Source organism: Mustela nigripes, chromosome 16 (assembly GCF_022355385.1).
Source record: "Mustela nigripes isolate SB6536 chromosome 16, MUSNIG.SB6536, whole genome shotgun sequence".
In the NCBI taxonomy this organism is placed as follows: domain Eukaryota; kingdom Metazoa; phylum Chordata; class Mammalia; order Carnivora; family Mustelidae; genus Mustela; species Mustela nigripes.
Window position 1 is genome coordinate 10,414,665 of NC_081572.1, and position 23,803 is coordinate 10,438,467.

At 43.5% G+C, this 23,803-nt stretch overlaps 1 protein-coding gene across 2 annotated transcripts in view; it reads right to left on the reverse strand.

The window, feature by feature from the left end:
• Window positions 1–23,803, reverse strand: part of MAP2K6 (mitogen-activated protein kinase kinase 6) — a 108,043-nt gene that overhangs the window by 1,900 nt on the left and 82,340 nt on the right. For both annotated transcript variants that reach the window (XM_059380949.1, XM_059380950.1), the window contains exons 3-11: window positions 21,989–22,037; window positions 21,294–21,407; window positions 19,473–19,592; window positions 18,309–18,425; window positions 17,589–17,640; window positions 14,768–14,895; window positions 13,765–13,842; window positions 12,457–12,596; window positions 4,691–4,736 (exon numbers count right to left, since the gene is read on the reverse strand). In XM_059380949.1, the coding sequence (XP_059236932.1) occupies window positions 4,691–4,736; window positions 12,457–12,596; window positions 13,765–13,842; window positions 14,768–14,895; window positions 17,589–17,640; window positions 18,309–18,425; window positions 19,473–19,592; window positions 21,294–21,407; window positions 21,989–22,037 (844 nt within the window). The remainder of the gene's footprint in view (window positions 1–4,690; window positions 4,737–12,456; window positions 12,597–13,764; window positions 13,843–14,767; window positions 14,896–17,588; window positions 17,641–18,308; window positions 18,426–19,472; window positions 19,593–21,293; window positions 21,408–21,988; window positions 22,038–23,803) is intronic.

A 23,803-nucleotide genomic window follows, 5' to 3' on the forward strand; every position in this document is an offset into this window, starting at 1 on the left:
AAAAAAAAAAAAAAAAAAAAAAAAAAAAAAAAAATGATAAAGAGGCTTTCTGTTCTCGCCCATCTGGAAGATACAGGTTGGGGGCTGGCTCACAGCCTCACGCCCACCGTTCGCGGGAGACGCAGGAACCTTCGCCCTGAGCTCCCTGTGCAAGTAAACAGCAACGTTACTTCTAATTACTAACCACTTACTCAGCACACTTACCAAGGGCTTGACCACCATGCTCATTAGCTTTCCCACATCCTCTTGACATTTGGTGATCTTTTAATGTCCTGAAAATTTTTACTCTCTAAACAGGACATGTCAAACCTCAGATTGTCTCAGTGACTACTTTCGACGCCTCCCAGTCCCATCGCCTACCCCCTGCTCTGGCTGTTAGCTCAGTGCCTGGAGCCGTAGTCTGTGAATGAATCAAATAACCTGACCTCAAGTCTTGAAGAAAAAAATCTGCAGGCAATCGTTTACTTTCTTCTTGGGGCAAAGGCTGTGAGAGGCATAGGGCTGGGGGGAGGGGAGAGCAGGCAGGCATGTGAAAATGGAAAGTGTGACTCGCTTTCTGGTGTGGGTTTTGAGGCTGGAAAAGGTTGGGAGGGAACCCAGTCCCCTCTCTAAGCAATGGCCTAAGAATAGCAAAAGCAAGGCGAGCAAATGAGGCACCGTGGATTCATCCCTAGGCTGGGTTTCTCAGAAGAGGAACCAGGTACTGGAAGGGAGAACACGACCAACGGTTGTGCCTGGAGAAAACACAGAGATCCAAGAACACACTGCCAGCAACCTCAGGGCAAGCCACGAGCACTGGCGGTCGCCGTATCTTCTACACAACGCGTCACCGGTTTAGGCTATGATTTTCTAGGGGTACAGTCAGCCTTGCTTAACGCTGTGAGTCCATCTAGAGCTTCCCGGATATTTGAAGAACACAGTCACCTCCCTGCACAATCGCTTGCCTCACCTGAGTGCCATTTCTGGAGGTTATCATCTGGGACAGGGGTCAGCGATCAACAGTCCGGGGGCCAAGGGCAGCCCACTCCCTATACGTAAAATAAAGGCTTTCGGACACCATCTGCTTATGTATTGAATATGGCTGCTCTCTCTCTCTCTCTCTCTCTCTCACACACACACACACACACAAAACAGAGTCAAATAGCAGCCCACAAAGCCTAAAATATTTACTAACCCTTTGCAGAAAAAGTTGGCTGGTCCCCACTGTAGGGGAAGACATCCTACTGAGTCACGTCCCCCCGTGGGAGTCTGGGAGAACAAGCAAATGAGAGGATGTGAAATCACATACACCCCTCAGTCCGAGACGGGGGAAGGGGAAACAGTTGAGATTTCTGTAAGAGGTACACGTCTGGGTTGAAGCCTTAATTATCCCGCGCTTCACCTGGAAAAAGGATTTTTTTCTCCCCTTTCTTCACCAACTCCTACTGTTGAAACAATAGTCTCTTAGCATATGTTTTCCCAATGCTTAAGTCAAAGCATCTGGACTCAGATTTTCCACTTAAAAACCTCAGTTTCACAGGAAAGCAGAGAGGAGTTATAGCCTTAGAAGGCAAGTCCGTTTCCAGTACCACACAGACTAGTGTCGTAAAAAGAATTGGGGGGCGGGGGAGGGAAATGCACATGACTTTGTAACGTTAATATGCTGACCAGAAAAGACCACAGCCTTAGAACATACTGGAAAGTGGAATTCAACATCAGCTGCTCATGTATACTAAGCGGAAACTCAGCATTTTTTTTTTTTTTCCTCAAGAGTGCTCCATTGAAACCTCTGATAAGAGGTCACTTGGAAGGGGGAAAAAAAATGTTCCACATTTTAAATAGCCCTAAATATATAGAAAATGCTCTCTTATCTGAAAATAGAGACAAACAAGGCAAGTTTACTATAGGAGTACAGGTGTCCTGAGATGCCCCAGAAATCACTCCATGTCTGTTGCACTTTATGTGAAATTAATTTTAAAATGCTCTCTGGGTTACATAAGCATACCCGGAAAGGGTAGCTGGGACTAAAAAGGCCCCTGATTGGCTATTAAAAATATAGTCAGGGAGGGGAAAAAGAAACATACACACAGACACACACACACATTCAGCAAGAAATGTTCAACCCAAACGTGGTACGCTGAGATTTTTTCAAACATTACTCATCTTTTCTCACTCAGCTGTGGTCTTGGTCAAACACAGCCAACAGAACGCTGAGTCCCAAGGAATGCCTTTTTAGAGGGGACAATGGGGAGCCGAAGGAGACCACCCTGTCTATTGTAAAACTCTCTCCTGTGTTCCTTTACTGTCCCCCCCCCCCATTGGCTAATAGTTGAGACTTAAATCAAAGGTTCACTAACAGAACCAAAAACCCATGTGACTGGCTGTGACCATCCCTTATTGTATGAATTGGCTTTCTGTACCTCTTCCTGGCTTGAAATCTCCAGGCTGTACTCTTTTTTCTTTTCTTTTCTTTTCTCCAGCTTTATTGAAATATAATTGTAAGTTTAGGCATACGTGATTATTTGATAAACTTCTAGATTATGAAACAATACCTAGAATATGAATAATCCCCACCATAAGGTTAGCTAACACACCCTTCACCTCACACACTTACCATTCTTCCTCCATAATAAGAATCTCTAAGATTACTCTCCTAGCAATTTTCAAATATACGATATACTATTAACTATAGGCCATGCTCTACGCATTCTACCCATATTGTTGCTGAAGGTAGGCTTTATTTTTTATGGCTGAATAATATTCCATTGTGTGTGTACCACATTTTCTTTATCCATTCATGCCTTTATGGACACTCCCATCGATTCTACACCTTGGCTATTATAAATAACGCTGCCCTGAACATGCAAGCCAGATACCCTCTTACGATAGTGATTCCATCTCCTTCAGAAATAAACCCAGAAATGGGATGGCTGGATGATAGATTTCTACTTTTAATTTTTTTGAGGAACCCCACCATACTGTTTTCCATATTGTCTGAGCTCATTTGCATTCTCACCAACAGGGCACAAGGGTTCTCTTTTCTCTACATTCATTCTCTACATCAATGCTTGTTATCTCTTGTCTCTGATGATGGCCATTCTGACAGGTGTGAGGTGATGTCTCATTGTGGTTTTGATTTGTATTTCCCTGATGACTAGTGACCATGAGCCCCTTTTCACGTACTTGTTGGGAAAAATCAAGGGGGATTACGTCAAACTAAAAAGCATCTGCACGGCCAAAGAACTGATCAGTGAAATGAAATGTTAACCTACAGAATGGGGAGAAATATTTGCAAACCATAGATTGGATAAGAGGCTCATATCCAAAATAAGTTTGTTTTTTGCTTTTTTTTAAAAAGATCTTATTTATTCATTTGACAGACAGATCACAAGTAGGCAGAGAGACAGGCAGAGAGAGAGGAGGAAGCAGGCTCTCTGCTCAGCAGGGATGCGAGGCTCGATCCTAGAACCCTGGAATCATGACCTGGGCAGAAAGCAGAGGCTTTAACCCACTGAGCCACCCAGGTGCCCCCAAAATAAGTTTTTTAAATACTCATAATTCAATAACAAAGTTATTGTTAACTTTGTTTAAAAAAATTTAATGGATAAAGGACCTTAAGAGACATTTTTCCAAAGAAGATATATAAATGGCCAATTATCTATTTGTAGGTAGTAAATAACACACACTTCTCCCACGTCAGAACCACCTCACCACACCATTTGGTGAAAGATCTCAGGAACCTATACTTCTAGCCCCTGCCCTCAGTCTTAAACACTGAGCACTGTTTGTCTGGTGTGGGACAAAAGCAAGCATTTAATGCCTGCTGGATACCTGTGTTCCAGGAAGAAATGTCAATGTTTACACTTCCCTCTACTTGAACAAAACTATTCCTTCCCCTGCTAAAATTAAAACCTTGATAATTGAAACAAATCTAAGGAATGGTGGTTAATGCAAATTAGTAAGTAGTCCGAATTTTATCATATTTCCTCCCAAAATGTGTTTCAACATATACCTCGATAAAGTTTCCAAGTTTTGCCCCTGCCATCTATGCTAAAGAATCATTTGTAATTACCTTACAGTTACATTTACCACAATTTAAGAGTAACTATTTTAAAACAATTCCTGAGGTCTTATTTTCACTTTTTTTTTTTTTTTTTTCACAGATAGATAGTACAAATGGTAAGCCGTGAAAGCAGACGTAATATAACTCAAATTAATAGGCTTGGTCTTACTTTTTTCACTAACGTGAAAACCAAAAGGAAAAAACATCTTTCCTCCCTAAACACTTACTAAAAGCACCTCATCCAGCAAATCTTGAATATTTTATCAGAAATATCTGATGAGCCGCCTAACACTTGTCTTCATCATCGCTGAAATCCTTTAAAGCATGCTTTCCCTCATTTATATTAGTAATTAATGACTCTTGATATCTTGAGAACTTGAAAATGTAAATTTTATAGGCATCATTTAGTCTGTATGATAACAAGATTCCCAACACGGAAAATGTTGCTAAGAAAGGTGACCTGCTCCCAGCCACACTAACGGAGGATTTAGGACACACTCTTTTTTTTTGCTTGAATTCACTTCGGGTCACCAATGTCTCAATGAACCAGCTCTTCTAATATGGTTGTTTGATTATAATTTAGGTCTTAATCACTTTACTTTTACTAGCTGTTGGTTTGGACATGTTTACACTACTAACAATACGTACCATAAGTTCTGGATATGTTGGCCGTTCTTTGGAATTCTTCTTCAAGCTTAAAGAAAAAAAAATTAAACACATTAAAATCTAGGAACCATTTTCACATGTATTTTCACAAGACTAGGATTTCAGAATCTGCAGAAGACTAAACATAACCAGCTTTTACATGTACTGAATGTCCTATCCTGACACCCCTCTTTGGTTACACTTTAAGACACTTTAATACACTATTGTGTACACTTTAATACACTATTGTGTTTAAAACACAATAAAATTGTGTTTTAAATCACTCTAGGTATATCTTCATAGGAAGAATGGGGGTCTGTGTCTGTGTGTCCATGTGTGTGCGCGCGCACGCGCGTGTGTGTGTGTGTGTGTATACTTTCTTTCTGAAACTTTGCTAAGGATATACAAACTAACTTTTCTGATCTACAGCCATCACATTCCAAAACACATAGAGACTTTCCTTCAAAACAGCTCTTCTTCCACCCCCACTGGCAAAGAAACTGGCAGGTGTTTCTTATACTACATGTTCTCTCTTTCCAATCTTCGATATCTGGTTCTCCCTGCTTCTGGTTCCTTTGAATGTATAATCTGCTTTTATAGATTCCTAACCAAACCCACCTGAGATAGAAGCAACACCCCCCACCCATAAAATGTCTAAAGTAACGCTCCTTGTTTATAACTTCCTGGCTAATGAAAGAGAGAAAGCACACTCAGTGACTTCGCAATGATTCTTCTTAGAAATTCTTTGTGGTCACGCGGGACTGTCGAGTGGCTCCCATTCTGTATACAGGACTGTCTGTAGACACAAGTGTTTCGAGGACATTTGATACTAAAGGCAACAGTAACAAAACATCAGTAAGAAGACACCAGCCCCTCACCACTATCCTCAGACCACCCCCTGTATCCACCCATGGCCTTAAAATGGAAAGAAATGGTTTCTTGGGAGTTGGAACCCCAAATGGAGAAGAGGATGGTTCTGAAAACTGTGATTTGCAAGGCGACCTAGAGACCCCTCTGCCCACTGGGCCACTGAACCCCACATGGATGGAAGAAACGTAGCCTGGCGTTGAAGAAACCAAAATGTGACTGATCATTAGGGTTGCTGGGATTTGTGCCAATGGATCATTTTGAGCAGATGAGACCCAGTATGTGTGACATGAGATTGGCTCCACCATCATGGGCTAATACTAATGAGGAAGGGTCGGGGGGTCCAGGTATGAGCCATAAGAGAGTGAGACGTTTTGAGAAAGTGTGGTATAAAACAAAACGAAATGAAGAAAAAAGAGAGAGAAAGAGAGAGAAAGCTTTTGAGCCAAAACAACTTAAAGCAGCCTACCAGTTTATTCCAGGCAATGCTGTGGGTGGAAGCCAGGGAACCTGAGACAGGGTACAGGAGATGTGAGGAGAGAAGTTTTCAACCTGGAACTGAGGGCAGATCTAGGACCTAGTGACCTCAGTGACCAGACAACCTATGAGAGAAAGTTTCGTCTCAACTGAGGATAAAAATAAGAGCGAATTAGAAAAAGGAATTATCAACTGTCAAAGTCAGATTGATAATGGGAAGGTGTGCCTGAGTGAAATGAATGAGACCTTGGAAGTCCCACGTAGGACTCCGCGCGTATCTGCGGCCTGGGATTCTGCAGGGCTTTATTGAGGGTGCTCGGTGCAGGCGATCCTGCCTTCCAGGGGGTATGTGGCAATGCCTGGGTTGTCGATACAACTGTGACGTCCACCAGCATCTCCACGGGGTTCGAGAGGGAGGCTCAGGATATGGCTAAACAGCTTAGAAGGTACAGCACCGCTGCCCACCACGAAGAATAACCCAGTCCCAAAAGTCATGAATGCTGATGTTGCAAACCCTGTGGACCACGTGGACGAGGAAATTCCTCTGCTTTGCTGCCTTCTATGCCCTGCTTGGAAATGAAATTCACTGAGAAGCACCTCCGGCTGATTCTCGTCTGTCATTTGCGCACATTCTCAACACTACCAGCTCTCTCTCCCTGAACCCCGGCAAGCAGAAGTTTTCTAAGTTCCAGAGCTAGGGCACCTCGAAGGAAACAGACATGAAGAAATGTGATCCCAGGAGCTCTGCGGACTTGCACACAGACCCTAGTGAGGAAAACAAACAGGCTAATGGACAAAAGCCCCGAGTTTTCGGCTAATACTCAAAGCCAGTCAAAAATCAGAAAGTCTTCTCCAGGATCTGGACAATTTAACTTGCTAGAGGCAATCATGAGAAACACAGACACCACCTGAAATCCGCACGCACTAGTCACGTGATTGATGTCGGATGTCTCTACCTAGACGGGCGCCTTAGGGAGTCCTCAGACCAGGACCGGGCGTGAACTCTGCCAACATCCATCCTCCTTCAGGACCACGACCCACCCTGCCATCACTGGCTTCCACTGGTCAGCAACCGAACCGAGGGGATGACAGGAAAAGAGGCTTCTTGCTCAAGTGTTAGAACACGGGCACCTTTTACCAACCAGAGATCTTTGTGATGTTTGCTGATTTCTGAACTTCTATTTTGTCAGTAATAATAAAAGACTCTCTGGTCTCATCAGGTTGAGGAATGTAAGCACTTCCTTTTTTTAAGGAGAGATCATTTTAAGTCAGGAGAGCTTATCTTTTCACTTCTGGGACAGTTTAAGAAAATTTCTCTGGAGTTTGTTTTTTGGTTTTTGGTTTTTGGGGTTTTTTTTTTTCTTAATCTGTATAAAGAAAATGTAGGGAAAGCACCCCAAGTCGATGCATCAGAAGATGTTTCAGATTCCTGAAACCTCGCGGATCGCTAGCTGATAGGCTTTCTTCACTTAGGGCCTCTGATCAGAAGGCTCAAAAATTTACCACAAGCACTACTGAGGCACACTCATGGAAAATACCTACACAGCAATCTGAGGCTGTTTATTGAATTACTATAACTGATAAAACCCATTCTCTCCATCTTTTAAATTGAGAATACTTCAAAACGTAGGCTAAGAATAGCAAAATACTCAGGCTATGGGGGAGGGGAAAGTAAATTTTCCACGTTCCATAGGAAGTGCTTGCAATTCAGGATAAAATAACAACCGTGGCGCTCAAAGCTACACCAATTTCTTTTTGGATTGGAGTCAGACTTATGCATTTTCAAGTGGCTTGTCATTTTCAAGCGTGCAATTAGCTAAGGGTTCTAATTCCTCTTCTAAAGGCCACAACACACGCTCCTGACCGTAGCTGACACTAAAAAAATGGCTTCACGCTGCCTTGAGAATTGCTAGCTTGGAGTTTGTGCTGACCAGAGGATTTCTGCCTATTTGAATTCCCCCTGATGGTTTCCAAGAAGGGCTATTTGGTATGCCCACAGGAAAAAAAAAAAAACACATTATGCCTCTCAAGACCATACATTTAACATAGGCTAAATAAATATCCAGTGCCTCTGTTTACTCTTTCTTCCTGAACAAGTCAAGAACTGTATTTGATTGCGCCTGTGTCATGCTAGTTCCTCTGAGTCAGTCTCAACGTCTGGGGCGACCTCCAACACACTGCAAGATGCCATCAGGCTGGTCAGCTGGGCACTGAGCCTCTCAAATAAGCCTGGAGGAAAAGCAAAAAAGAAGTCGTGCTGTTTGGGCACTCCGTAGTTGGGTTTCCAGAAACTTCCTTCAGTCACCAAGCCTGCGCACCTACAGGAAGGGGTTCTGGAGAGAAGTATAAGCCTGTCACGATTCCGCTTTTTCCTTTTTAGATACTCATTTGTTCACCCTCGGTCGGATTAGAATATAAGGCTTTTCTACGAGACTTCTCAACTATGAATCCCAAAACAAGGCCTCGAAGGACAGCGTTACTTACTCTAGGAATACTTTAAAACCTCTAGGATAGGGGCGCCTGGGTGGATCAGTGGGTTAAAGCCTCTGCCTTCTCTCAGGTCATGATCCCAGGTCCTGGGATCGAGCCCCACATCGGGCTCTCTGCCCAGCAGGAAGCCTGCTTCTCCCTCTCCCTCTGCTGCTTCTGCTCCCTTTCTCGCTGTGTCTCTTTCTGTCAAATAAATAAATGAAATCTTAAAAGAAAAAAAAAAAAAAAAAACACATCAGCTGGGGCTCCGGGTTCTAGAGGTAACTTTGGGTATGAGCGTGAGAGCCTGCTAGTGCTTTCTACTCCCCCAGCAGACCGGGATTACTGTCAACTCACACGCAGTGATTAGAGGAGACCAAAAGCCAGACAGACTCCCTGGATGAGGTGGTACAGTGTGAAGCAGCACTGCGGGGGCGGGGGTGGGGGTGGGGAGTGGTCATCAAACGCTGAGTTAGCACGCCTCCCGGGAAAGGTCACACGTGTTCTGACAGAGGACCGAGGCTGTGGGTAATGCCACCTTTCTCTTCTGGCTCCACACTCAGCCCAAAGACAGAGGTAGGAGATAAAACCACCAGGATGCATCTATCTCAAAATTTGGGATTCACCTTTCACGCTCCAAATCTATATTCCCCTTTCCCCACTTAACCACAAAAACAGCGGTTTTCCGAGAAATCTGGAAGGATCAGAGCCTGATTATGCCACGGAGACACGAAAAACACATGGAGATCCCTCCAAAAAGCATCCACTCATGAACAGGTATCTCAAATCTGGCCGTGGACATGGGAAAACAGAGGAACAGCTATAAAAGAGATCCATTGCTTCATCAAGAAATAGAAGAGGGTGTTCTTAGGCAGTCATTTGTACCTTCTTTCATCCGCTCAGCTCCAGATCAAATTTAAAACTGTCAGTAATAAAACGAGCAAAATAACGGCATTGCTCCTGGAAGCACGTGTGTACCTATAAGCTAGTACAAAAATCTTTTTTAAAAAATCAGTACTGTGTTTTTGAAGCCTTAGACAACATTTCCAACTCAGTGGACATCAAAACAGAGTTCCTACTAAGGCGGGGGTATCAAAAATATATCTAGTGGTACTTTATAGAGACAAAAAGCTATTATTGATCTGCTGTCTGAAAGAGGAGAGCCTGTATTTAAAAAAAAAAAAAAAAAATCCAAGAGAGGATCACTAAGAATGCTGGTCAATCCAGAATTAATGCTTCTCTTAGGGGCACCTCAGTGGGTCAGTGGGTTAAAGCCGCTGCCGTCAGCTCAGGTCACAATCTCGGAGTCCTGGGATCCAGCCCACATCGGGCTCTCTGCTCCGCAGGAAGCCTGCTTCTCTCTCTCTCTCTCTCTCTGCCTGCCTCTCTCCCTACTTGTGATCTCCATCTGTCAAATAAATAAATAAAATCTTTAAAAAAAAAAATGCTTCTCTTATTCTTTCCAATTGTCCCACCAACAAAAATGACTCACCATTTTACACAATTGATACTCTGAAATGTCAGACTCTACAGGAAATAGACTGAAAGTTTGAATAATTATTCTTGTAAGACTTCAAAGTTGAGGTGATTTGAGTTTTGTTTCTATTAATGTGTGTATGTGTGTGTGTGTGTTGGGGGGGGCGGTAAACCCCTTAAGCAAGCCAGACTGGCTGACATGAATTGAGTAAAATGAAATAGAATTAATAGCAAGGAACAGCTTCAGGAACGCTAGAAAATATCTATGGCTCAAAGTTTTTAAATTAATGAACCTCAGCAGCTGGGACAAAAATGGACAGCAGACGAGAGGGGTCGGAGGTCGCTGCAGGTACCAGCAGTGTTCGGGAGGGCACAGCAGGGCCACAGGTCATTCTGGATTGTCAGTGTACCTACGTGTGCAGACGCTAAAATTAGCATTATTTCTCAAGGTTTTCATTTTCTAAACATCCCTAAAAAGCTCTAATGCTCTGAATCTTTGGGAGAAATTCTAAGTAAGAGGGAAAATACGCTGGTGAACAAAAAAAGTAATTGCACCATATTTCAAAAACAAATTAGACAAGAAAAATGGGTTTTGAAAAGGAAGCCGTTGACATCGGGTCCACAGACCGCAGGGCAAAATCAGGGGTTCTCGCCCCAGCTGCATAGTAGAACGATGGGAAAACCTTTGAAAAACACTGATATTGGGGACCCTCCCCAGATGCATGACGTCAGAATTCTGAGGGTGTGGCCTAAGCGACAATACATTTGGAAAGTTCTCTCAAGGGCTGGACACCAACAGCCAGCGTGGACCACAGTTGCAGTAAACTAGCAATTCTCAACAGGCAGCTGCACTTTCTCGAGCTTTTCACACCAGCCTCCTTCTTACCCAGTTCCCCGAAGCACCCAGCCAGACTCCTGGGGAAGAGAGGAACAGGCAGGAGAAAGGTGACCAGGAAGAGAGTTTAACAAGACTTCCCTAGAGGAGATCTTTCCCCTTTACCACTCCTCTTCAGAACTACTGCTCTGAACTCTCCAAGATGACTCACCCCTTTTCCTCTGTGACCTTTAAACACTTGAGGATAAGGAAAAAGAAAAGAAAAAGGGGGAAAAAAAACACCCAAATACACCATAAAAACAAGTTCTTGAACCCAGAAGGCAAAACCATGAGCCCATCTCAGCCGGACCAGGGTCCTACCTCATCCAGCACATTTGTCCAAGGAAAGCAGAGGGGAGGGCCCACCTCGGTAGCCCAGAAGTAGTGCCCGTCAGAGGCGCTCAACAACGCACTGTCCTCCAGCCCATGCTCCAGCGCCTCTCTCTCTCACCATTTGGCCAAAAATTAAAAACAAAAACAACCAACAGTAGGCCAGCCTCATGCATCATCAGAGCAAAATACCCGGGGTGACCCCGGGGACCAGCACTAACGAAAATTCCAAGAGGCCTTCGTTTCACAAACAACAGACAGTTGCTTTGTCTCATCATGTTTCCCAATAAAAGCTGCATTCAGGACACTTCTTCCAAAGAGCACAGAGGCCAAGAAATGATAACCTTGAGGACCTGTGCCGTCAGATGGCCCTCAGAGGGGCCATTTCCTCAGCAGGGGGCAGCCACGATGGCTCCCCCTCCCGGGGTGACAGCAGGGCTTGGCGCCATCTGCTTCTGCTGGGCGCCCATGTAAACGAGCGTCATGTTGCGCTTTCCTTGTGGTGTTGTCTTCCAGGAACACTTGGGATGGTCCTTAGTATCAGGTTATACCTGGTGGTATGGGCACCATGCATGCCCTCTCCCACGTTCCTCGATTCCCCTGACAACTTCCACGAAAAGAAAGTCTACGCTGTTAGCATGACTCCTTCCATTTTCTACTCTGACTTTCCTTAGATTCCCTCCTCAGACCCCCAGCACTGTCCATCACACTCTCACGAGCAAGGGTACCCACAGCTAACAAGGGTTGTGCAGGAGGCAGCCTACAAAACACAAGACTGTCTTAACTACTCCCCTGCCCTGACTGTTGTCTCCGTGCTCCGATCAATGCCAAAACAGCTTCTAGCTCTCATAAAGGAGTTTCTCGCTCTTGTGACATGAGGCATGATCTTTTTTCTGCCTGGAATATCTTTCCCTTCGTTACTTCCCTGATCACTTGGAAAAAGACCTCCTAGGGTCTTCAGCACAGAATGTCTCTCCCCCAGAAACTCCATTCTAATGCCTTTCTTCTGCATTCCCCAAATACCCTGTGCACAGCTCCCTCCCCGGATCACCACATGGTACCAACATCACGGACTGAAGAGACTCCCCTACTTGACTCTGAGTTCACTGAGGGCAGGGACTGGGATAAAGGCACCTTTGTCTCTCCGGCATGGAGGGCACACTCCATAAATGCTTCTGGAATGAATGCATGTGTAATGGATTAAGACCAACGGAGGAAGTTCATGAGAACTCCTCTCCTTCCTTCCCACTGGCTCTTGGCAGCCAGGCTCTCTTACCACTGTGAGGTAAAGTCAACAAACTCTTCCGAGAATCTGTCCGCCGGGAGCTGTGGCGAGGGCTCCTCTACCACCTGCTTGAGCTGCTGGAAGGGAGTTCCCCAAGAGTCGTAGGGAAACCGAAGGATAGCCAACTCGATCTAGAAGGGAGGAAAAAAACAAGGGGACAACCGCTGAGACAGAACCACTTTAGGGCACCCGCGGTGCTCTGCTGTTCCAGAAGAATCCGCGGCCATCACAGAGGTGAAGTTCAAGTAAAATTGGGGGACAAATAAACTAACAACATGTTCTCTACGTTTTCCCCATTCCTACCACTAGGGATTTTTATCTTACTGGAGGAAGCCACTGAAGCCTATTTATAACTGGGTCCTCACCAAAAGTCATGTGACACTTAATAAAATTGTAAGCCAGCAGCAGGCAGCTTCCGGATGTAAAGTAACCAGGTGTTCCCATGCTCAGTCTGAAAAGTTAGTCTCGCCCTAAGATTTTTCCAGAGCTGTGTATCTGCTGCCATCTGCAGGCCACTCACTGGAATGGGGGGAAAAAAACCAACAACAACAAAAAAACCCAGGGACCAAATGACTGATCTTTTTTTGGATCTGAGTAAGGCCACTTTGCCGTTACAAGATCATCACGTGTATTCTGGGCAGGGATGTGAAATAACCCACGGGATTTAATCAGCTGCCGTGCCTGGGAAGGAGCCAGGACCACAGTGGGTAATTCCAGACCTTGGTGATCCACTGAAAATGTACGATCACCCAAGTTACAAAGGATGACTGTAGGATTGGGCCTTAGGAAATTATCATGTTTGTTACTGTCTTTCGGCTATATCTGACCTCAGTGGCCAGGATGTCTACCAGAACCATATTCTGGGAAACACAGCCTCTGTCCTGGACCACAGCTCGGTCAGGGTCTACACACATGTGCATTCCTGGAGTAGCTTCAACTTAACGCCTAGATGAGAATAACTGAATTTTAAACTATAAGGTAAACTATCAGGAGCTATCGGCAGGATTCATCTTACAGAGGAGGATAATAAGACAGTCCTTCGACTGCAGCGGTTTACTGGAGGGCCCACGCCCAGTTAGAGGGGGGAATAAAGAGAAAGACTGGGTTTGCCCAATCCTAGCGCAGCCTTTCCACAACACCATCCCGTAGACAATCGTCACGCAAAACCTCCTGCCCCGTCCAGCAGTAGAGGATACTCAGGACCCACCCTTAGGGCGTTTGCCCTTTTGTTCACGAAACCCAGCCCATTTCAGCTTCCCGCCCAGAACCTCACAGTCCGGAATGATCATCACACGTTACCATTGTGATGCCCAGACTCCAAATGTCAGACTTTACACTGTATCCCTTCTGATTGAGCTCTGGGTTTATCCTTTCAGGCTGCAAAGGAGACAGAAAAAGACAAATGAGAGGACGATCTTAGCTTGGTAAAGTCTCCGGGGGCGGGGATGTCACCAGCTGCCAAGTGAGTTGTTTTAAGCCTGTTAACATAAGCCTCCCAGGCCAAGAAGACTCACTCACTACAATAAATATCGACGCCTCCGTGGGATTTTCCTCATTCTAAAGGAGTCTTTTCTTGGAGACAAGAATGGATCAAAGTCCCTCATGACTCAAAACTAATTTAAAAAAAAAAAAAACCTCATTTCAATTTCGCCTTCAGAAGAAAGAGGATACACAGCACAAAGCTCCTTTGCCAGTCTAGAATTTTCCTTGTTAAGAACACCAACAGTCCAGAACTCAATAGTCAGAATCTGCCAAAGTCACCGGGCTACTGTCCGAGATTTGCTCAACACCAGGGGGAGTGTTCTCAATCCCAAATGCAAAACTATTTCAAATCAGAATACAGAAGCCCCTTAATGTTAAAGGGAGGTCCCAAGGTCTCAGCCAATGGCAACAAATCTTCCCAGCCATGACCATCCTTTAGGAGGACTAACCTAACTGACTTGGATGGGTCATTTAAATTCTGTTCATTCTTCTGTCCCCAGCAAGCAGGATAACACTCCCCTGCGACACAAGGTGAAAAATGTGTGTGGGCTGTATCTATTACTTATGGTTTTTTTTTTTCGAGTAATAGACCTCTTTTACTCAAATTTCAAAAAAATAGTATGTTTGAAGCAAGTGACTAAGGATTTCAGACAGAAAAGACTTAAGAAAAAAAAAATAAGATGCAGGATATTTCTTGCACCGTAAGCACATTTCCATCCTCCCTCTGTGGCCATCCATTTCCTCTTTCCTGGCAGGGTTTGCGGGCAGCTGCATTTCCAGATGCCCCCCCCGCCCCCCCCCCCCCCGCTGCCGTACTTACGGCCATGTACGGTTTGCATCCTGCGTCAATAGTTTTGGCGACAGAGTCTACAAGGTAGCCACTGATTCCAAAATCGCACATCTTTACTTGGCCAAGAGCGTTGATCAGCACATTGGAAGGTTTGACGTCTGAAAGCAAGAAGAACCAAGAGCCAGTGATCCCAGCCTGCTCTGAAGATTCCTGTGTCCACCACTAGGGGGCCCGACATCCCCACATCTCGCTCACTTCTCTTTCCTCTTTCCACTGCTTCCAACTAGGTTTCCTATTCATGGCTCCTCCTTCTTGTAGGTGTATGACTCCATCATCAAGGGCTGTCTCCTCTATTTATCATCTGCATTGGCCCCATACGAGTAGTCAAAACTTAAAACATTATTACTGAATCAAATGCCCCCATTCCCTGGGCATAGACACGATGACACAAAATGAGTACATTCTAGAAATCCGCCGTACTCCATGGACCTTATGATGAGTAATATTGCCTTGCACACTTAAAATCTGCCACGAGAGCAGTCTCATCTTAAGTGTTCTTAGGACAACAAAATATATGTATTTTTTAAGCCCAGCTCATCGTGACCTATTGCACAGTTTAAGTGTGGGAGTAAACAGATTGTGGAGCGATAAGGCAGAATACAGTCCCACCATCCATCAATCTGATTGAGGCAACCTGTTTCTTTTTTTTTTTTTTAAGATTGTATTTATTTATTTGACAGACAGAGATCACAAATAAGCAGAGAGGCAGGCAGAGAGAGAGAGAGAGAGAGGAGGAAGCAGGCTCCCTGCTGAGCAAAGAGCCCGATGCGGGGCTCGATCCCAGGACCCTGAGACCATGACCTGAGCCGAAAGCAGAGGCTTTAACCCACTGAGCCACCCAGGCGCCCCAAGGCAACCTGTTTCAATGGACGCATCTGCAAGAGGTGTATGTCTGAGGTCAACACAGCGGAACTCATCAGGAATTCAGAGATTCCAGACCACAAAGCATGCCCCCACATAGAAAATCACTGTTATCTCTGGATAACAGACTTCAAAATTATTAGAGTTAACCTTCTTCCCTCTTGAGGGTATTTCACAAAGGACATGTAATCAGCAGAGTAAGTTATTCAAAAAACACTAAAAATAATCCTTTATAACGTTTTCCCTTAAACTGAATGGTGGTCGTGCACTTTCTGTTATTTTTATACTTTACGTATATATTTTTAATACAAATGAAATGTTTCCAAATGTTGAAATAAATACGAAAAATTAAGTTTCCCATAGGGGGGTAAGCTACATGCTTCTTCCTACCTGGATTCTTTCCCACTGTCTTTTTCTTTTTCTTTTTCTTTTTTTAATTTGACAGACAGAGATCACAAGTAGGCGGGGGGGGGGGGGAAGCAGGCTCCCCGCTGAGCACAGAGCCCGATGCGGGGCTCGATCCCAGGACCCTCAGATCATGACCGGAGGCGAAGGCAGAGGCTTCACCCCCTGAGCCACCCAGGTGCCCCTCTTTCCTACTTTCTTCTCTTCCTGGTCATCCTCCGTATTTTTCCAATTTCTAATAATAACAATTAATGATAATAATCACATCAGTAACAGTAATAACAGGCACTCCAAGTGGAACATTCTACACAACTTTGAGGCTGACGCAGACAGCGTGAGAATTACCAAATCTCACTACCCCACCAGCTATCCACACTTGCCTCTAACTCTTCTTCAGACTTGGTTGAGTGAGCGACCTCTAAGAAGTTTTCCTGGACTATAGTCACCCGCTGCTAATTATTCCCTTGCTTTAGAATCTACCTAGAGCTCTTCTTGGTAATTCCACCTTGGTAATATGGCTGATTTTTTCCATGTGTTTGTCATACACCGGTCTTATTTCCCCATCAAGAATCCCTATATGGAATTTTAATAAGAATGTGTTTTGTTGGGGCGCCTGAGTGGCTTGATGGGTTAAAGCCTCTGCCTTCAGCTCAGGTCATGATCTCAGGGTCCTGGGATCGAGCCCTGCATCGGGCTCTCTGCTCGGTGGGGAGCCTGCTTCCCTCCCTCTCTCTCTGCCTGCCTCTCTGCCTACTTGTGATTTCTGTCAAATAAGTAAATAAAATCTTTAAAAAAAAAAAAAAAAAAGAATGTGTTTTGTTTTCATATACCTCTCAAGGCACCTATTATAGTGATGTATAAGTGGTGGAAAAATGATTGCAAGTGAGAAATGGATGGAGAGATGAATGGGCGGATGGATGGATGGATGTTAACATGGAAGAATGGATATATGGATGGATGATGGATGGATGGACGGACGGACAGAAAGATGACAGGCCAACAGGAAGGAAACCAGAGCAGGTAAAGGAAGAAGAGATAAATCTATCAATTTTTTTTTTTTTTTCATTTTATCCTGCCTCCTCCGGTCTGAAAAAGCAGTACTTTATACCAGAACTTTTCATACTTTCAGGCATACAAAAATTACCTGGCGATCTTGTTGAAGATGGAGATTCTGGGGGTCTGGGGACCCATGAATCTGCTTTTCTAAGAATCTCCTAGGCCACGGTCAATACAACAGGCATTTTTATCCCATTCTCTAAAATTCTCAGTGGGGTAATCCCAGAGCTGTGCTTGGCAACACATATTTTATATTCAATTTAGGTGCAATAAAAAGACCAGGGCTTCTTGTGTCCTCAGACAAGAGAAAAAGCAGCTACTTATATAATGTGCTATTCCTCTGAGAAGGAAAACCCTCCAGTTCTATGGCCTGACTCATTTCCTCTTCCACCCATGGGGGAAGAAAAGCCTGGATAAAAGAAATGGATGTTATAAAAGGAAGAGCCAAAGCAACTCCATGCCAGCTTACCTCGATGAATGACAGACAGCTTACTGTGTAAGTGTTCTAACGCTTTTACAATCTGCAGGAGAAACACAAGATAGAGTTTTCACCATCACTGGAAAGAAACTGAATGTTAAGGTTTATTATCTCTCGCTTAACATCACCAGGTGAGGTATTTTCTCCAACAGCGGAGGCCCTATCCAGGAAAATACACAGGAAGCTACACTCCTTGACCTCCACCCATCACAGAGGACCGGATCTCACAGTAGAAAGGGTGTCCCACTCATCTAGCTGGTGTTTCTTTTGGCCTCCAGCACTTTTTTTCTCTCCACCCTCATGAGTCTCAACAGCCATTAAGAGGGCAATCTTTCTTTCCATTTCCTTTTCTTCTGCTTCTTTCTATGCCTTATTAGCCTTAAGAAAACATTTTAAAATCCACGAATGAAAATCAGAAAAAACTAAGATCAGAATGTAGACACCAGGAATGTGGTCATAGCAAAGGGAGGTACAGCTTACAGGTATTTTAACGGAGAGTTTACCAGACCAAGTCAGTGGTAGAATATTCTACACTGAGCCCAGAAAGAAAAGCACTCATTTTTTTCTCCACAGAGGCACTTCTGCATCCAGCAGACTTGCGCTGGAGGGCAGCTCTAGTCCCGCTAGTATATGCTCACAGTAGGGAATGAGAGACACATTGGGTCTAGACTTCTCACACGCTCCTTGTAGTAGGGTTCATGATGTACTCACAGAAACTGCTATTTTCCCTAAGATGTCCTCTGGAATTGTTTGGCCTTTATCAATCACTTGTTTGTAGAATTTATCTAGCGACGTATCCATGAGCTCCATGCAAATCCAAACATCACCCTGGAGATGAATTGATTCAGAGATTGTTAGAGAGGACAGAAGAGAAAAAGAAGGGGAAACAGTAACACCTGTCATGAAGAACTGTTCTCTTAATCGGGTTTTTGGAGGAAATGTACAATTTCCCTTCAAGGTCTCAAAGGAATTTACAGACAAGCAAGTTCGTTTCCCAAGAGCCAACTAGCAGACAGCCAAGCAGAGCCTGCGTGGGATCCCCCACTCCTTGATAAAGAGAGGGTCTAAACACTGAGGGTCACTAGAGCCATGGAATGAAGAAGTTAGTAGAATAAAAGGCACAGTAGAAGGAATATGGTCAATGATATAGTAGAGTTATATGGTGAAGGCGGTCGCTACACTTGCGGTGACCACCCATAATGCAAAGAGAAGTTGAATCCCTACGTTGTACGACCTGCAACTAATGGGACATTGTGTGTCAACTCAAATTTTTTTAAAAACATTATAAATAAATACATCAGTACCAATAGTCAGAAGCAACAGATTCCCAGAAAGCCAGGACTTGATGGCTCCTGTCTTCTAGGGATTAGGTCTACAGGCCTACTCCATGTTTGACCTCCCACCCGGAACACTGGCAATAGTTCATCCAATAGCTCTTTGAAGCATCAGAATCCACATCATGGGAAAGGGAAAGCAGGGGTAAAGCAAAGAGATCCTTGGAAGCCTCTGGGGGTACATAAACAGGGTAAATGAAGCTTATCATTTGGCCACTAGACCATAATATTTCAGATTTTAAGTAATCTACCTAAATTAGCCTACAGACAATTGATAGAGAGAACCACGCCAAAATAAACCAAAACAAAAGGGAGAAAGGGAGCCTCAGTGTCTTCAAAAGGGCTCCCCACACTTGGAAAGGCTATCATTTCAAGCCAACTTTGCATTAAGGCATGTCATGACCGCCCGAGCAGAAATCTCTCTAGAGAAGACACGTCCAATGAGAAAGAGTGCCAGGAGGGTGCATCGCCTTTATGGGATTAGAGAAACTCCTTTTTAAGTCTCTGTTCTCCTCAGATGTTGAATTGAAGGATCACATACCTCCCGGAAGAGTGCGCCATAAAAGGTGACCGTAAAAGGACAGTCCACTGTCCTCATGGAAATATCCAGATCCATCAGTAGCCTCTTCTGCTCTTGGCTGTTAACTGTGGCCCGGATCCGCTGAATGGGAATGCACGGAAAGACAGATGGTTACTGCCCTGAGGATGAGTCAGTTAATAAGGCAGGGACCTTGAGGAGTCCCGTTCCAAAAATACCACAAAACTCATAGCACAAGTTCTAGCAACGACCTTTCAAGTATTTACCCTAGTGATTAGCTATTTGTACCATATGAGAAATAAGGAAGACTTTCAGTAGATTTCCTGAAAAATCCCCGGCAAGAAGCCAATTGATACTCTATTTCAGAAGATGAGCAAATGTTGGCAAGTGCATTTCCTTCCAAGTCATAAAAACGCCTGCTCTATTGTGTTGTGGCCGTTTGGTACAGAGACCAGAGTATTCGTAACGTTGTGGCTGACTCGGGATCCCACAAAAAAAACTAAAAGCCCCTCTTTGGGAAGAAATAAGAATATCTGGACTAGGTAGCAACTAAAGAAGAATGGACAGAGCTCTCAGAAATGGATGGAATCAAGCAGAAACGGAGAGACTGTTTGTTCCTATCCCAGGGCTTCCAAGAGGAAAGACACCTGTCACACCAGCAAATGTAGTCTTAAAGAAAGACAATTTTGTCATTAAATGACAGTAAAAATATCATATAATATAATTAAATAAATATATAATAAAAAATAAACAAAATATCATACTAAAAAGACTATACAAGATTTTATAATTTTGGCCTAATTAGCAAAAAGTCTGCAGAAGAACACATTACAAAATCTACAAGACAAGGGAAATATATCTCCATTCTCCAAAAACAAAGGGGTCCAAGTCATCTGACCATCCACTTCCCTAACAATGGGCCAAATCCATGAACACGTGTACAGAAGGTGGGTCCCCAAAGAAATATTTCACTCAAGAAATATGCAATGATTCCAATTTTCTTTTTCCAGCTCAAAAACAATGCAGTCACTCAAGATGTCTTTGCCTTCCCTTTTCCCACAAATGGACAAAATTTTCTCCCTCACTTCTCATTTCCTGATTTTTGGGGACCATTCTTTAAAAGCAACAGAATATTAGAATGAAAGAGATGTTTGTGACATAACAACCAAATGCAGTACGTGAACTTTTATTTGGATTTTGACTTCAACAACCAACCAGCAAAAAAAAGAAAAAGAAAAAGAAAAAGAAAAGTAACAATCAATAATCAAGGTAATTTATTTTGGAGCTGGTATTCCATGACATTAAAGAAGTACTGATAATTCTTTTAAGTGTGAGGACATGTGGTTCCATAAAAAGTTAAAAGGATGGGGGCGGATTTATCAGTTAAAAGAACAAAACAAGGCTCAGTGGGTTAAGCTGCTGCCTTCGGCTCAGGTCATGATCTCAGGGTCCTGGGATCGAGTCCCGCATCGGGCTCTCTGCTCAGCAGGGAGCCTGCTTCCCTCTCTCTCTCTGCCTGCCTCTCCATCTACTTGTGATTTCTCTCTGTCAAATAAATACATAAAATCTTTAAAATGCAAACTATTTTTCCTTAAAAAAAAAAAAAAGAACAAAGCAAAACAAAAAAAAACGACCAGTAAATGCAACTCATACCAACAAAGGATTTTCCAGACATTTGGAGGGAAATATTGTTCCCTACAGAAAATCTTCTTTGTTTGACCCCATTGCTGATTGTTTTGCTTCTACAAAAAGAACTGATTTGCGGTTGAGATGGATGAACGTATATACCACAGACAGAACATGTTTGGGGAGCGTCAACTGTACCTTCACCGCCATGATCTGCCCGCTGGGCACGTGTCGCATCTTCTCCACCACCCCGTACGCACCCCGCCCCAGCTCCATTATGGGCTCCAGGTCATCTGCTTTCACCTCAAAGTTCTGCAAGAGAGAAGAGTAATAATACAAGAGTAAAGAAAAAATTTAAGGACATATACTACCTTGTCCCCTCTCTGGCTTCCCCCAACATTCTAAGGGTTATTTCTGGTCCAGAAGCTTCTGATCTAGAAGATTTATCCAAGGAGCCACTGCCAGCAGGAAGCACCAGGAGATGTTCAGACTGGTGGAGTATGCCACCTGCTCATCACAGGCAGTACAGACTGCCAGCTTCAACTCGGTTCCAGACTCACTTTGAGTGATCTATACTGTGGCTTCTTAGCCCTGCCCCCTTTCTCATATATTTGTTGACTGATGGCAATTAGATCTACCCTTGGACTTTAAGGAATTCATCCCAAAGCAAGTCATCTACTTTCCTCAAATATCTTCCATCAGGGCGACACTAGCCTGATTTCAATAAGGCATCCAAACAGCCAGAAAGCCACCCACCACTTCTGTTAAACTCAAACTTTGTGACTGATCCCCTGACGGCATGCTATGGAAAATAGATTTTCCAATGGCCAGTCAGAAAGCATACCTAGGAAATGGTCTAGATATTAACTGGCAATGTGATATTTTTTTCTTACCTGATTTCCAATAGAAATGCAAGCTTTAGAGTCCAAGTCTCGAGGTGGCCTAAGAAAGAAAAGGGGGGAAGAGAAAAAACGTGACGTATTTAGTCAACTATGCCTTCCCAAATCATACATGACTAGAGAGAGTTTTCCTTAGGGTTAAGTTGGAAGTTCATCAGTAAAAGTGTTAATAATGCAGGATTTGGAATAAAATATATTTGGGTTTAAATGACTTAATCTCCGGGGTGCCTGGGTGGCTCAGTTTGTTGAGCTTCTGGCTCTTGATTTTGGCTCTGGTCACGATCTCGAGGTTATAGGATCCAACCCCGAGTTGGGTTCTGTGCTCAGCGGGGAATCTGCTTAAGATTCTCTCCTTTTCCCTCTGTCTCTTCCTACCCACCTCTACCCTGTGCTCGCTCTCATGCTGTCTCTCTAAAATAAATAAATCTTAAAAAAAAAAAAAAAAAAAAACAGAAAACAAAATGAATAAATGACTTAATCTCTTTGAGTTTCTTTTTCTTCTTTAACATGAGAATATTAGTATATCCTGAGATAGTCCAAGTAAAATGGGCTTAGCACAATGGCTGGCATGCAGGAAATATCCAATAAATATGAGCTAGGTGTAAAGAATTATGTAAATAATTATACTATTCTAGTAAGCCCCAAACATTTTTTCTTTCATTGGCACCAATGTGCCCAATTATTCCACCACATTTTCTCATAATTGTTTAAAAAAAACTAATAATTAGCATATGGTTATGTTAACTCACAAAATTCATAAACCATAATAATTCCAAATCTCTCTAGTCCCCATGTTCATAGACGGAAAAAAGGCCCAGAGAGGTGATGGGACTTCCCAAGATCACAATTAACCTAAATCTCCTGGTTTTCAGGTCAGAATACTTCCTGCTATCAGACTAAGACAGTTGTGACATTTCTTCCATACACAGCACACACACTATCCGGGGGTCATCTCAGCAGCTGGAGGTAGGCTGATCTTGTGTCTCCATAGAGAAAGCACACAGTCCCCTCATGTGCATTTATTTCTACTACTTCAATACCACCTGGGTGGATACCAACCCACCCAAGAGAAAGATGTTTGGTCTGGCCATGCAACCAACCAAGAGCTTCAAGAAGCATTTTCTTGAAATAAAGGCACCAAAAGTATCACCACAAAAAAAAAAAAAAAAAAAGAATCCCAGGAATGCCAGAATCGAAGGTGACCAAAGAGACCCAGGTCTCCCTAAGAGGACATTCCATGCAGAACTGTCTCTAGAAACATCCAAAGGAAAATGGAAGGAAGGCAAGAAGATAGGAAGGGAGAAAAGAATCCCAGCCCTTGGCAATTTCCCCAGGCCTACTGTGTTATAATTCTGCCCCTTCTGCTAAGACTAACTAAATAAAGCAATAAGGAAAAAATGGGCATATAAACACAAACATATATTTAAGGTTTTAATGGCAAGCCTTCCCATACCTCAAGATCCCTTTAAAAAGCACAGAATACCTAAAATAAAGTTTTTCTGGACTAACTTAAAACCAGGAACTGGCAGGGATAGATACAGAAGAAAACACACACGCACACCCCAGTACACTCCAGTGATGTTTTTATATGTCTTGTGTGTATGAGTGAGAAGGGATTTTTCTTCAGAAATACTTTCCAGAAGATTACATTTCTAAAAATCTAAGTTCCCATTCTTAACATTTCCAGAACAATTTTTCTTTCATCATCAATGATTTGTACTAACTGCAATGGAACTCTGGATGAAAGACAACTATTACTTGAAACATGTGACTATTATAAATAAAAAAAGTCTCTTGCAGTTGTTCTGC